Genomic DNA, 12,871 nt, shown 5'->3' on the forward strand with positions numbered 1-12,871 from the left:
TAAACCTTTTATCATTTTTGTTGCTCTCCTCTGGACTCTCTCCAATTTGTCCACATCCTTCCTAAATTGTGGTGCCCAGAAATTGAACACAGTACTCCAACTAAGGCATCACCAGTTCAAGTAGAGTGGGACAATAATCTCCTGTGTCTTAAATATGATACCCATTAATACACCCGAGAATGGCATTAGCCTTTTAAACAACTGTATCATGTTGTTGACTCGTATTCAGTTTGTGATCCACTATAACCCTCCGAGCCTTTTCAGCAATGCCATCACCTTGCCAGTTATTCCCCATTTTGTAGTTGTGCCTTTTATTTTTCCTTCCTACATAATATTTTGCACTTGTCTTTATTAAATTTCATTGTGTTGAATTCAGACCATTCTCCAATTTGTCAACGTTGTTTTGAATTCTCATCCTATTCTCCAAAGTGCTTGCAACACTTCCCAGCTTGGTGTCATCTGCAGATTTTATAAGCATGCTCTCCATTCCATTATCCAAGTCATTAATGAAAATATTGAATAGTACCGAACCCAGGATTGACCTTGCATGACCCCTATAGATATGTCGTCCCACTTAGCGAACTATTGATAACTCCTGTTTGAGTATATTCTTCCAAAAAGTTTTGCACCCTCCTTATAGTAATATCATCTAGATTGCATTTCTCTCGCTTGTTTACAGGAATGTCATGTGGGACTCGGTCAAAAGTCTTTCTAAAAATCAAGATATATCACATCTACTGCTTTCCACTAGGCCAATAAACCTGTCAGAGAAGGAAATTAGGTTGGCTTGGCCTGATTTCTTCTTGACAAATTCATGCTAGCTATTTCTTATAACCCTGTTGTTCTCTAGGTGCTTACAGATTAATTATTGAATAATTTGTTCCAGTCTCTTTCCAGGTTAGGCTGACTGGTCTGTAGTTATCCAGGTCCTCTTTGTTCCACTTTTTAAAGATAGTATTATGCTTGCTCTTCTCCAGTCCTCTTGGACCATCCATCCTTCATGAGTTCTCACAGATAGTTGCTAATGGTTCTGAGATGGCTTCAGCTAGTTCCTTAAGTACCCTAGAATGAATTACATCAAGCCCTACCATCTTGAATTCATATAATTTATTTAAATATTCTTTAATCTGTTCTTTCCCAATTTTGGCTTGCATTTCTTCTGCCTTGTTATTACCTATTATGTTGAGTATCTGGTCATCATCAACCTTTTTAGTAAAAAGACTGAAGCAAAATAGGCATTAAACACCTCAACATGCCTGATGTTGTTAGTTATTAGTTCTTGTCAAGGTTCCTTCCCCACTCTGAACTCTAGGGTACAGGTGTGGGGACCTGCATGAAAGACTCCCTAAGCTTATTCTTACCAGCTTAGGTTAAAAACTTCCTCAAGGTACAAACTTTGCCTTGTCCTTGAACCCTGTGCTGCCACCACCAAGCATATTAAACAAAAAACAGGGAAAGAGCCCACTTGGAAATGTCTTCCCCCCCCGAAAATATTCCCCCAAGCCCTACACCCCCTTTCCTGGGGAAGGCTTGATAAAAATCCTCACCAGTTTGCATAGGTGAACACAGACCCAAACCCTTGGATCTTAAGAACAATGAAAAAGCAATCCGGTTCTTAAAAGAAGAATTTTAATTAAAGAAAAAGTAAAAGAATCACCTCTGTAAAATCAGGATGGTAAATACCTTACAGAGTAATCAAATTCAAAACACAGAGAATCCCTCTAGGCAAAACTTTAAGTTGCAAAAAGACACAAAAATAGGAATATACATTCCATTCAGCACAACTATTTTATCAGCCATTAAACAAAAGAAAATCTAACGCATTTCTAGCTAGATTGCTTACTAACTTTTTATAGGAGTTCTGAAGAGCATTCCTGGTCTGCTCCCGGCAAAAGCATCACACAGACAGACAGACCCTTTGTGTCCCCCTCCCACCCCCCTTATCAGCTTTGAAAGTATCTTGTCTCCTCATTGGTCATTGTGGTCAGGTGCCAGCGAGGTTATCTTAGCTTCTTAACCCTTTACAGGTGAAAGGGTTTTGCCTCTGGCCAGGAGGGATTTTATAGTTCCGTATACAGAAAAGTGGTTACCCTTCCCTTTATATTTATGTCAGTTCTCTTTCCCTGTTATCTGGCAGACCTACACTTTCCTTCATCTTTCTCTTGCTCCTAATGTATTTAACGAACCTTCTCTGACTGCCTTTTATGTCATTTGCTAAGTGTAACTCATTTTTACCCTAGCCTTTCTGTATTTCTCTCTACGCATTTGTGCTGTTTTTTTTGTACACCTTCTTATCAATTTGTCCATGTTTCCATTTTTATAGGATTCCATTTGGATTTCCAAATCATTAAAGAGTTCCTGATAGAACATATTGGCCTCTAATCATTCTTCCGGTCTTTCCTTCACACAGGGACAGTTTACAGTTGTGCTTTTAATATTGTCTTCTTGAGAAACTGCCAGCTCTCCTGAACTCATTTTTCCTTTAGATTTTCTTCCTATGGGACCTTACCTACCAGTTCTGAGTTTAAAGTTTCAAAGTCCATTGTCCTTTCTGCTGCTCTCATGCCTTCTTTTGTTAGAATCATGAAATCTATCATGAAGCATGATCACTTTAATCCAAATTGCCTTCCACCTTCAGATTTGCTACTGACTCAACCCTGATGTTCAGAATCAAATCTAAAATGGCTGTCCACCCGCCGCTTTCTGAAACAAAAAGTTGTCACCAGTACATTTTAATAACTTATTGTAAATTTTGTGCTTTGTCATATTAGTCTTCCAACAGTCTGAATTGTTAAAATTGCCCGTTACTACTAGGTACTGTGTTCTGGATATTTCTTATTCCAAAAAAAATAAAAATACTTTGCACAGTATTTTAAAATTTTGCATATTTTGTCAAAATGAGACTATATAATCATACCAGTTTCAATTATTTTGGTAATTTATTTCAAAATACCTGTCAAGATATCTGTAACAATACAGAGACGCACAAAAATTCTCGCAGGAGTAGAGAGTTAAAGAAACCCCTACAACAACCCAATTCCTGTTTCTCTGCTCCATATCCCGCCAGAGCCCAGCCGGGGGGGTGCCAGGCACTCAGACTTCCTCTCTACAGAGCCCAGCTATGGGGCACCCCCCAGCTCAGACACTCGCATCCCCTCTTGCACCTTCCCCCACAGCCCAGCCACGGGGGGCCCCTCAGAGCCCAGGGATTCAGAGGGAGAAACAGCTTGATACTGGAACCTGGCTTGTGTGGAGTTTCCTGCACACCGCCTCCTTCCTTCAGGGCGTGCCGGGAACTGCAGATGCCCCAAACCTTCCAGTTCTGTCCCTTTGTCCATCTGCGAGCTGAGCTCTGCTGGGTCCAGTGTCCCCTACTGATGGCCAGCAGCTCTGCAGCCTGTTTCTGTGAGGGGGAAAAGGAAATTCTGTGTACACATTCTATATTGTGCATTGGCACAGAATTCCCCCAGGAGTAATTTCTGTTGGTTGTTCTAGAAAAGCCTCATCTATCTCCTCTTCCTGATTTGGTGATCTACAGTAGACCCTTACCATGACATCACCCCTATTTTCTACCCTTTCTATTTTTACCTAGAGACTTGCAATTTGTCTGCCTCTCACATCCTTCTGGACTGCCCAATAAGTGCATATATTCTTGATGTATAATGCAGTACCTCCTCCCTTTTTATTACATCTGTCCTTCCTCAACAACCAATACCCCATCTGTACCATAATCCAGTCATGAGACTCATCCCACCAAGTCTCTGCTGCTAATTAAGTCAGAATTTAGTTTATGTACTAATGCTTCCAGATCTTCCAGTTTGTTCCCCATACTACTTGCATTTGTTTATAGACATCTAAGATATTGAGCAGATTCCTCCACTGATTTCCCTCTGTTGTTCCCATGACCCTATAATTTTCCATGTCCCCCCTAACATCTAGCCCTCTGTTAAGGTTGCCTTTTTTAAGATTATTTGTGGGCTTTTGTCACCTGCCACCTTTAAATCTGGTTTAAGTCCTCCTCACTAGGTTGCCATGTTAGGGCATAAAGAAGCTCTTCCCCTTCTTAGTCAGGTGGTCCCCCATGTCTTCCCAACAGGCCTTCTTCCCAGAACAGCATCCTCTGGTTGAGGAAGCTGAAGCCCTCCCTTTGGTACCATCTTTGCAGACATGCATTCATCTTCAAGATGCACATGTCCCTACCTGGGCCCTTACCCTCAACTGGGATAATGAACAAGAATACAAACTATGCCCCTGATTTCTTGACCTCACTGCCAGAGCCCTGTAGTCACTGCTGATCTGCTCAGGGTCATATCTGATAATACCATTAGTGCCCACATGCATGAGCATTATGGGGTAGTGGTCAGAGGAATGGATGAGCCTCAGCAGCCTTTCTGTAACTTCTCCAATGTGCAACATCTCCAAGCAGGAAGCACACCTCCCTTGGATATCATGTTAGGTCAGGAGATGGTTGCCTCTACCCACCTGAGGGGAGTACTAAAACACTAGCACCTTATGTTCCCCCTTGGGTAAGATGGCCATGAGCCTCCCAGCTTTGGGGGCAAGGGGCTCCTTCTCAGCCACTGGGATCTGTTTGTCATCTCCTGTTGCCAGTATAGCATACCAGTTCTTCACGTGGATGATTGGGGGACCTGGGTAGGATGGCCAGCAGTCAGTGTCCTCCCCATAGAGCAGCTGGTTCGTCTTCCTCCTTTGGTGCTTTTGTGGTCGCCTAATTTCCTCTCTCCCAGATGTTTCCAGGTGTGTCCTGTCAATGAAGTCCCTCACACTACTGGATGCTACACAGTTGAGCCATCTCCTCCTGAAGCTTTCTAACCTGTTTCCTGTGGGACTCCACCAATCAACAGCTCTTACACCCAGGTTATTCCCCCTGCCTGACTTTCATCAGTGGGAACATACAAGCTGCATTCCCAGCAAGTCAAGACCAAGCCCTGGGTGGAAGTCTCAGGGTCAGGATGGCTGGCTGGCAGTGTGGGGGCACAGGTGCAAGCAGAGGAAAAGCTATCAGTGGTGTTGGCAACATGCTGTTTTCCTCCATTGGCAGTTCTTCCTTGTAGAATTGTGGCAAATTAAGGAAAGGGGAGGGGAGAGGAAACACACAACCATGCTTCCCTGTCTTTCTTTGCTGGCAAGCTCAGCTCGCTGACTCCCTTAACCTCCCATCTGCCTTGGTCTGACCAGCCATGTGTCTTAAAACATAAAACACTTTGGAATGACAGAATCTGTATAAATGTAAGATGAATGGTTAACCAGCCAATATATTTTAAGTTAATTGTCTTGTGAGTGACTACCATGTTTTATTCTTAGAGGTGGTTTAGAATTAATCTCACAGTATTCAGTAAATGTTTACTCTTACGTTGAGATGTGGAAAGAAGAAGAGGCATTTTTTTTATTGGAGGACTATTCACATTAAATTGATGGCATTAAAGAAGATATGTGATGGCTTCCTAAAGTTACAAAAGTACAAGAAAGAATAGATTAAATTGTATGATTTACAGAGAGATATGAAGTATGTAACCCATTTGAATTTTCAGTTCCCATTCAAACAAGGGAAGGAGAAACAGGCTTTGGTTGTAAATAGGTGGGGTTTCTGTGCTACCATAGCGGGGTTTTGAGTTAAATGGGGATTAAAATTGAAAAACTTTTCTTGTCTGAAGGAAAAGAAATAATATGTTCTGTTTTTTCCCTCAGTGTGTGGGATTACTCAACCAGACAAAAAGGCAGCCATTAATCCCATTATTACTGACATCCCAAGATTAGTGATGAGAATTTCTAAAGAAGTTCTGGGCATCTCATTAGCAGAAAGATATTTGAAGGGAGTTGAGAGAACAGCAATAAATATTATGGAGTTGTAGAGAGTGATTTATTAGGAAAGATTTAAAGGAACTAAATATCTGCATCTTGCTTAGCAAATGCTCATGGGGTGACAGCAGTTTACAAACATTTGAAGGGTAGTAGCATCAGGGAAGGAGAGGTGTTACGATAGTTCAAAGACATGTATGAAGTTAAGAGAAGGAACATGTAAAATGTAGATCACCACAGACTTCTGGACCATGAGTAATAATTATAGTGCAGAATAGTCTACCATGGGAAATTATGGAAGTGCCATTGACACTAGTATGTTGAGCATGGTTAGGGAACAATTCTTCATTGAAAGGGACAGAGACTGTCACCCAACAGGACTTTCTCACTCCTATTTGTACCTTATGCTTCTGTAATTTAGTACTGTCTTGATTAATTCATCTTCTGTTGTTTGATGGAGATGGGTTTCTTAAGTCTATATCAAGATACAGATATGTAGAGTTCAGTAGCTCAAGTTACCTTGTTTTTTTTTTAAATCTGTCCTAGTTCTGTTTTAGCCACAGTATATTACGTGTTGTAATAAAAGGCAAAGTAAAATGGAAGCTAAGTATCGTACTAGTCTACCTGAAGCTTTTAGGCTTTGCATTAGAGTTGTTTTTAAAATTAAATTGTATGTTAAATAATGAGTTTTAATTTTCTCTGATGCAGTTGGTGACATACATGATGAAAAACTATAGTACGTGCTCCTTTGCCTTTATATTATGCTTCTTGGTATATTTTATAGTTCGATTTAACCTCAACCTTCTCCTTAAGGTTGTATTTAATCACTAGGATGCTGAAATCACATGAGATGGATAACAATTCCCTTCTTGTACAAAAGAGGGGATAATAAAGGTAATAAAAGATTGCGGAAAAGCAGTTTTTAGAGAAACAAAAACTTGTAAAAAAATTTAAAATCTAGAAAGCTAGTATGTGGATGAAGACTGAAGTTCCATCAAGCAATAGAATGGAAAAATAAGACAAGGAGAGAGAAAAGGGGGGAAATAGTTTTTTAAACAGGAAATTTGCTTTGTTCTACATTTGACTCAGCAGTGTAGCATAGTGGTGATTTGGCTTTTTCCAATGGAGAAATAAACTTCCTTCAGTTTTTCTGGTTTTGGACAAGGTATGGATGACACTACCTTGCGTCTCCAGACATGAACCCACACATATTACAGGGTGGCCTAAGTTTTTGGTTGGGGTGGGGGGGGGGGGAGGACTATTTTTGTTTATATCTTGCTTTGCATCATGCAGCTGTCTTTTTATCTCGGAGTCTGAAGATTCATTGTTTTTTTGTTTTTTTTAAAGGTTTGTTTCATTTTATGTCAAAGACTGAGCATGCACTTTGTGATTTTGAAGAGAACCTCAAAATATCAAGAAAAATTAACTGAGTATTGTAAATCCGTAGTTTTAAATATATAATAAAATATTTATATATATTATTCACCATAGATTGAGTATTCAACAGTAGAAACAGGCAATACAGCAAATCAAAATTCTGTAACTGTTCGTCATTTTTGTGGGGTTGGGATTCATTACATGTTCAAACAAGTTAATGTGATTTTAATCAATAACGTTGTCTTGGTCAGGTACGTGTGCCTTAACTTGCAATCCTTAACATTATTTTCTATAAGTTGCTAAGCAGCCTTTCCTATCCTGCTGAAACCAGCAATATGAAATTTCACAACAAAAGCTTGTCACTGTGCAAAAACCATTAAATATATGGTTTCAAAATGTTTCTAATTACAGTAAAGATTATGTAGCTGGCCGTCTTGCTAAAATGCTATGGTGTTTGTGATAATGCTGGTTTTACGCTGCATGAGATTATTACTTAGATTCTAAGATCTTCAGGGTAGGAGCCATCTAATCGGAGTCTTTAGGTGCCACTGCAGTACCAATAATTAATAATATCCAATCAGTTTCCAAATGGTTTTACTATTTATAAACAAAAGCTTTATGGAGATCTAAAACTCTGGCATAGCCAGTAAATCAAAGTGACCCATAGTCCTGCCTCTCTGGACCTCCTGCTGTAATTGAATGGTGTGGCAAAGTCATGGTGGAATTTAGATTTTTGAGTTACTAAATGCACCTCAGTACCCTAATATGGGATATGCCTATCTGTTGTGAAATCCTCCTATAGGTAAATCCCAACAATTCCATTGAAGTAGTCCCAGGAATAGATATTGCAGTACCTTTATTTGATAAGAGACGGAGCCTTTTCCAGCTGAAAATTAGCCCTTTTGCTAATGCACAGGTTGTGGCTCCCTGATGGGCTATACCAGTTGCCATTTTCACTTGGAACAGCACCTGTGTGCTCAGTTTTGCCAGCTGTGCATTAAACATTCATGCGTGTGCTAACCAAGAAACCTAGTAATTGTTACTTGCTCAGACCAGTAGTCCATCATCTTAGCTTCAGCTGCTACCACCACCTATAGCAGGGCCTGGCACTCCATCCAGGTCTGTGAAGTCAATGCCTCAGTCCTAATAACAGCCTCTTTGAACTAGTATAGACCTGCAAGCCCATCAGGAAAACATAATCATCTGTTCCAGCAACAGGTTCAAACCTACTACTCCCCTCCCCATGCTTCCTACCCATAAGACCTGCCAAACCTCTGTCCTTCGAAATCACCCCAATGAGATGAGGGTTCCCAGTAAACAAAGGGAACCAGGTATACTTTTTCCTCTTAACTTCAGTATAACTGGGCTGTCAAAATGATGGTTTCCCATTCAATTAATTAAATTTAAACTGGTTTCAGAGTAGCAGCCGTGTTAGTCTGTATTCGCAAAAAGAAAAGGAGTACTTGTGGCACCTTAGAGACTAACAAATTTATTTGAGCATAAGCTTTCGTGAGCTACAGCTCAGTGCATCCGATGAAGTGAGCTGTAGCTCACGAAAGCTTATGCGCTAATAAATTTGTTAGTCTCTAAGGTGCCACAAGTACTCATTTTCTTTTTTTTAAATTTAAACTGTAATTGCTTTTTAATAAAATTTTAAAAGCACTTGCAAATTATACGGAGGTTTGGGGTGTATTAGATTTTTTTTTAAACATCCTAATCATAGAATCATATGGAAGGGCCCTTGAGAAGTCATCAAGTCCAGACGCCTGTGCTGAGCCAGGACCAAGTAGACGTATACCATCCAGGACAGGTCCTTGTCGAACTTGTTCTTTAAAAGCTACAGTGATGAAGATTTAGTCTCCTTGCATTATGGATGTAATCCTGTTTTCCTTCTTTTTAGATATGAACTGCGAATCCGATATTTACCAAAAGGATTTCTGAATCAGTTTACTGAGGACAAGCCAACACTAAATTTTTTCTATCAGCAGGTAAATTTATTTTGACTGTTGTTTATTTTCTCATCTGCAATCCTGAAAGTTTGTTTTGCTTATACAGGGAACAAGTTGCTGCAGGAACAGAAAATTACAAAAATCATATTGTGTGTATAAAACAGATATGGAAGAGACAGTCACTTCTTTCTCACTGGGAAGTGATGAAAAATACCTTCTCCGGGGCGGGGTTTTGGCAGATGTTTTTACAACTTGGATGCAATTTACAATTCACTTGGCTGTTTGTTGTTCATATTTCTCATTTTATTAAATTATTTGTTTCCATTATATTTAAAAGTATAACTAAATGACCTGTTTTTATGTATATTAATGTGTTCGTGTACATGTATTAATTGCTCAACCTAAATACAGAATGGTGTATTCTGGATTTTCAAGCATTCTGCAGCTAGATCTCCACCTCTGATGATGATGATGATGATTAGCAGTGATCACAAAAATATGCACTGAAAGACTAAGCCTCACAACAGTCCTTAAGGGCTCAAGTTTATTTTCAGATTTGGGCTGTTGTCTGTCTCTGTGTTATCTAGGCCCAATTTTCAGATATGAATGTTTGAAATTAAGCATCTGAATCCATACTTCGATGTCTGAATTAACAGGTAGTTGCTTAAGACGGTTATTTAAGTGCCAAAGTACAGATTTAGGTATCTAACTTTAGATAGACAAGATTTAAGTGAAAACATGTCCCTCTATTGTAGAAAAAATAGTTTCCTCCAGTTGCAGGAGTTAATGGATGAAATTCTGGCCTGTGTTTTCCAGGAGTTCGGACTAGAAGATCATAATATTCCCTTCTGGCCCTAACAATGTATGAAAACTCAGCCCCTAAAAATACTGATGTCTACTTATCATACAGAATTGTTTCAATTTGTTTGATTGCTGTGATGTTGATAATGCACATCACTGAAGTATTGTCAGTGTTTAACAAATAACTTAATTGATACTGATCCTTGTTTTTCTCAGCTATGTATTATACAAAGTTCCTATATTATGCATGTAACAAGTTACAGTGCCCCTCACCTCTTCATGTGTTTCAGTAGCTGCAACCACTAAAAAGAACTAATTAATTCATGTAATTAGTTTAAAGGTGACCTGTAAAAAGGGAAAATGCATTTGTGCCCCTTTTGAATCTTTATGGAGCATTGAAAGGGGAACAGATTTTTATCCATGGTATTTAGAAGTTTTTTTTCAACTCCAATGACTAATAAATGTGTTGAGAAAAGATTCCACACTTCCACTCCTCTGGCAAAGGTACAAGCTCACAATACACCCTGCCTGGAGACCCCCTCCCCAGAAGATCTCCACCAAAAGCAGGAAGGCCAGATTTGACATGTCTTGTATTTCCAAGATTTACTAAAAGGCAATAAAAGAACCCATAAAAATGCCTCAGGCTTTTTTTCCCACATAAGAAAGCAAAAAAAAAAAAAAAAAAAAAAAAGCACAAGCTCACTCCCTTTAGAGAAATAAAACAAAAGTTTGCCTGCCTTTGTGATAGATGGACCCTTGCACCAAAAATCATATCAATATTCAGGTTACTCCCAGTCCCAAAGGACCAGTTACTTATCTCAGGTCAAGTGCATCTTAGGCCTTGCACTAAAGACAATGCTTGTAGGCAATCCTATAGTAAACTCACTAAAGGCTTATTAACTAGGAAAAATAAATGAGTCATACACAAGGTTAAAACAGGTAAACGTACTAGCACACACAAATGAGTATAGTCTTAGGTTTCAAAAGATGATAGTAGCTGCTGTAATATTCAAGCTTTAAGGCTAAACCAAGCGAAACAGCTGGGGACCCCTTGCTTATGTTTAGAAATCTTAGGCTCAGAGTTCAAGCAGCTTAGGGATACAATTTCTTATTAACAGGGATTTGTATTCTCTCCCCCCAGCATTCAAACTGGAGACAAAGCGTTTGTGTAGGTCTCCTCTTCATGGGCGAAGGGTGCAATCAACAAAGTTTTTTGTCCACTGATGTTCCAGAATGGCTTGTTTGATGTCTGTAGAACTTTTTTTTCTGTTGGGGAGGAGATAACTTTTGTGGTGAACTAATATTTCACACTTGGTAATGCTTCTCCCCTGACTGTGGGAGTTTGCAGTCTTAGCAAACGTTTTAATGGTTACAGAGCAAACATTTAAGCATTGCCTTATAACCTGGGATACAGATGATATTATAAGTAGGATTAATACATGCAGCATCCTACAAGCATTCCATAAAAATAACACATTCTTAATATCTGTTTTAACAATGCTAATACACAGGTGAGCCAGACTGGTTTCAAGCTATGCATTTGTCAGTGTTTAGTGAGGCTCAGTGTCCTTGGCATAAACTGGCACCTGGTCTGCTAGCATCACACCTGTTTGCTTACCAAGCTGTATTTTCTTGGAATTATCACCAGTCATCTTCCAGGAGTATGGCTAATGGGGGGGGGAAAATAAAATCTGTATGTGAACTGGTTTTAATTTGTTGTGACAACAGGGATGTGTTTCGTTGTTCCAAATGACACCCTTGTGAACAGCTCAGAAGGAACCTGCACTTTGTTTTACACTGTGCCAGTAATAATCTGACTCCACTGATTTCTTCAGAAGCTAAACTTTTTTGTTTTAGGATCCTTTTACAATGCAGGTATAACTGTTCTCGTGGACCATTGTCTGGCTTTTTCTGCCAGGACTATAGACATCCTTATTGTAGTCGGCTCTTCTGGGCTGCAAAAACCTAGTGTATGCCCCCATAAAAATTAGGGAGTAACTGTGGGGCAAGTGCAGAGCAAGTTACTCTTTTACCTTCATGGGAAGATGTAAACCTACTAAAATTTTATATTTCACTGTAGCAGAGTGTGGCAGGGCCCCCTTGGCTTTTGCCTCTGCAAGGTTCACAAAGGCACTCGGAGACCCTAGGTTTAGTAATCACTGGTGCACTTTATTCTCAGGCTTGTTCCTACCACTGTTTCACCATGTACAAGCTACCCTTCACCATCTGCAGACAGGAGGGAGGGAAAGCTACCTTCCTGATTCATTCCCTGCCTTTTTCCTTTTCTCGTGCTCTCCCCTGGCTTCCTTCCCCTGAGACTTTTATGCTGCCCCAGGCTAATTAGGTAGCAGCTGTCTCCGCCTCCCCAATTAGTGCCAGGTTACCTGCAGCCTGCTCTAATTTTTTTCCCCTAACGAGGAGCGGTCATGACAGAGGGCTGAATCTGCAACCCTTTGCCCAGCACCCTGTCACATCACATATAAGAAAATTTAATAAAATCAGTGCCCTTTTATTAGAAAAAAAATGAGAATTCTCTTTCACCGTCATCTTTCACCTCAAATTAGGGTTTGAAATAAACATACTAATCCTGTTCACTACAACTCCCATGTTAAGGATGGCAAACCTTGTGTTCTCCTGGTGCAATTATGTTAAGTAACTGAATTGTAAAAAGAAAAGGAATACTTGTGGCACCTTAGAGACGAACAAATTTATTAGAGCATAAACTTTCATGAGCTACAGCTCACTTCATCAGATGCGTACAGTGGAAAATATAGTGGGGAGATTTTATATACACAGAGAACATGAAACAATGGGTGTTACCATACAGACCGTAACAAGAGTGATCAGGAAAGGTGAGCTATTACCAGCAGGAGAGGGGGGGTGGGGAGGGGGACCTTTTGTAGTGATAATCAAGGTGGGCCATT

At 39.8% G+C, this 12,871-nt stretch overlaps 1 protein-coding gene across 11 annotated transcripts in view; it reads left to right on the plus strand.

The window, feature by feature from the left end:
- Positions 1-12,871, plus strand: part of PTK2 (protein tyrosine kinase 2) — a 391,237-nt gene that overhangs the window by 161,802 nt on the left and 216,564 nt on the right. For all 11 annotated transcript variants that reach the window (XM_043507295.1, XM_043507291.1, XM_043507296.1 and 8 more), the window contains one exon: positions 9,098-9,185. In XM_043507295.1, the coding sequence (XP_043363230.1) occupies positions 9,098-9,185 (88 nt within the window). The remainder of the gene's footprint in view (positions 1-9,097; positions 9,186-12,871) is intronic.

The sequence above is a fragment of the Dermochelys coriacea genome, chromosome 2 (assembly GCF_009764565.3).
Source record: "Dermochelys coriacea isolate rDerCor1 chromosome 2, rDerCor1.pri.v4, whole genome shotgun sequence".
NCBI classification, from domain to species: Eukaryota; Metazoa; Chordata; order Testudines; family Dermochelyidae; genus Dermochelys; species Dermochelys coriacea.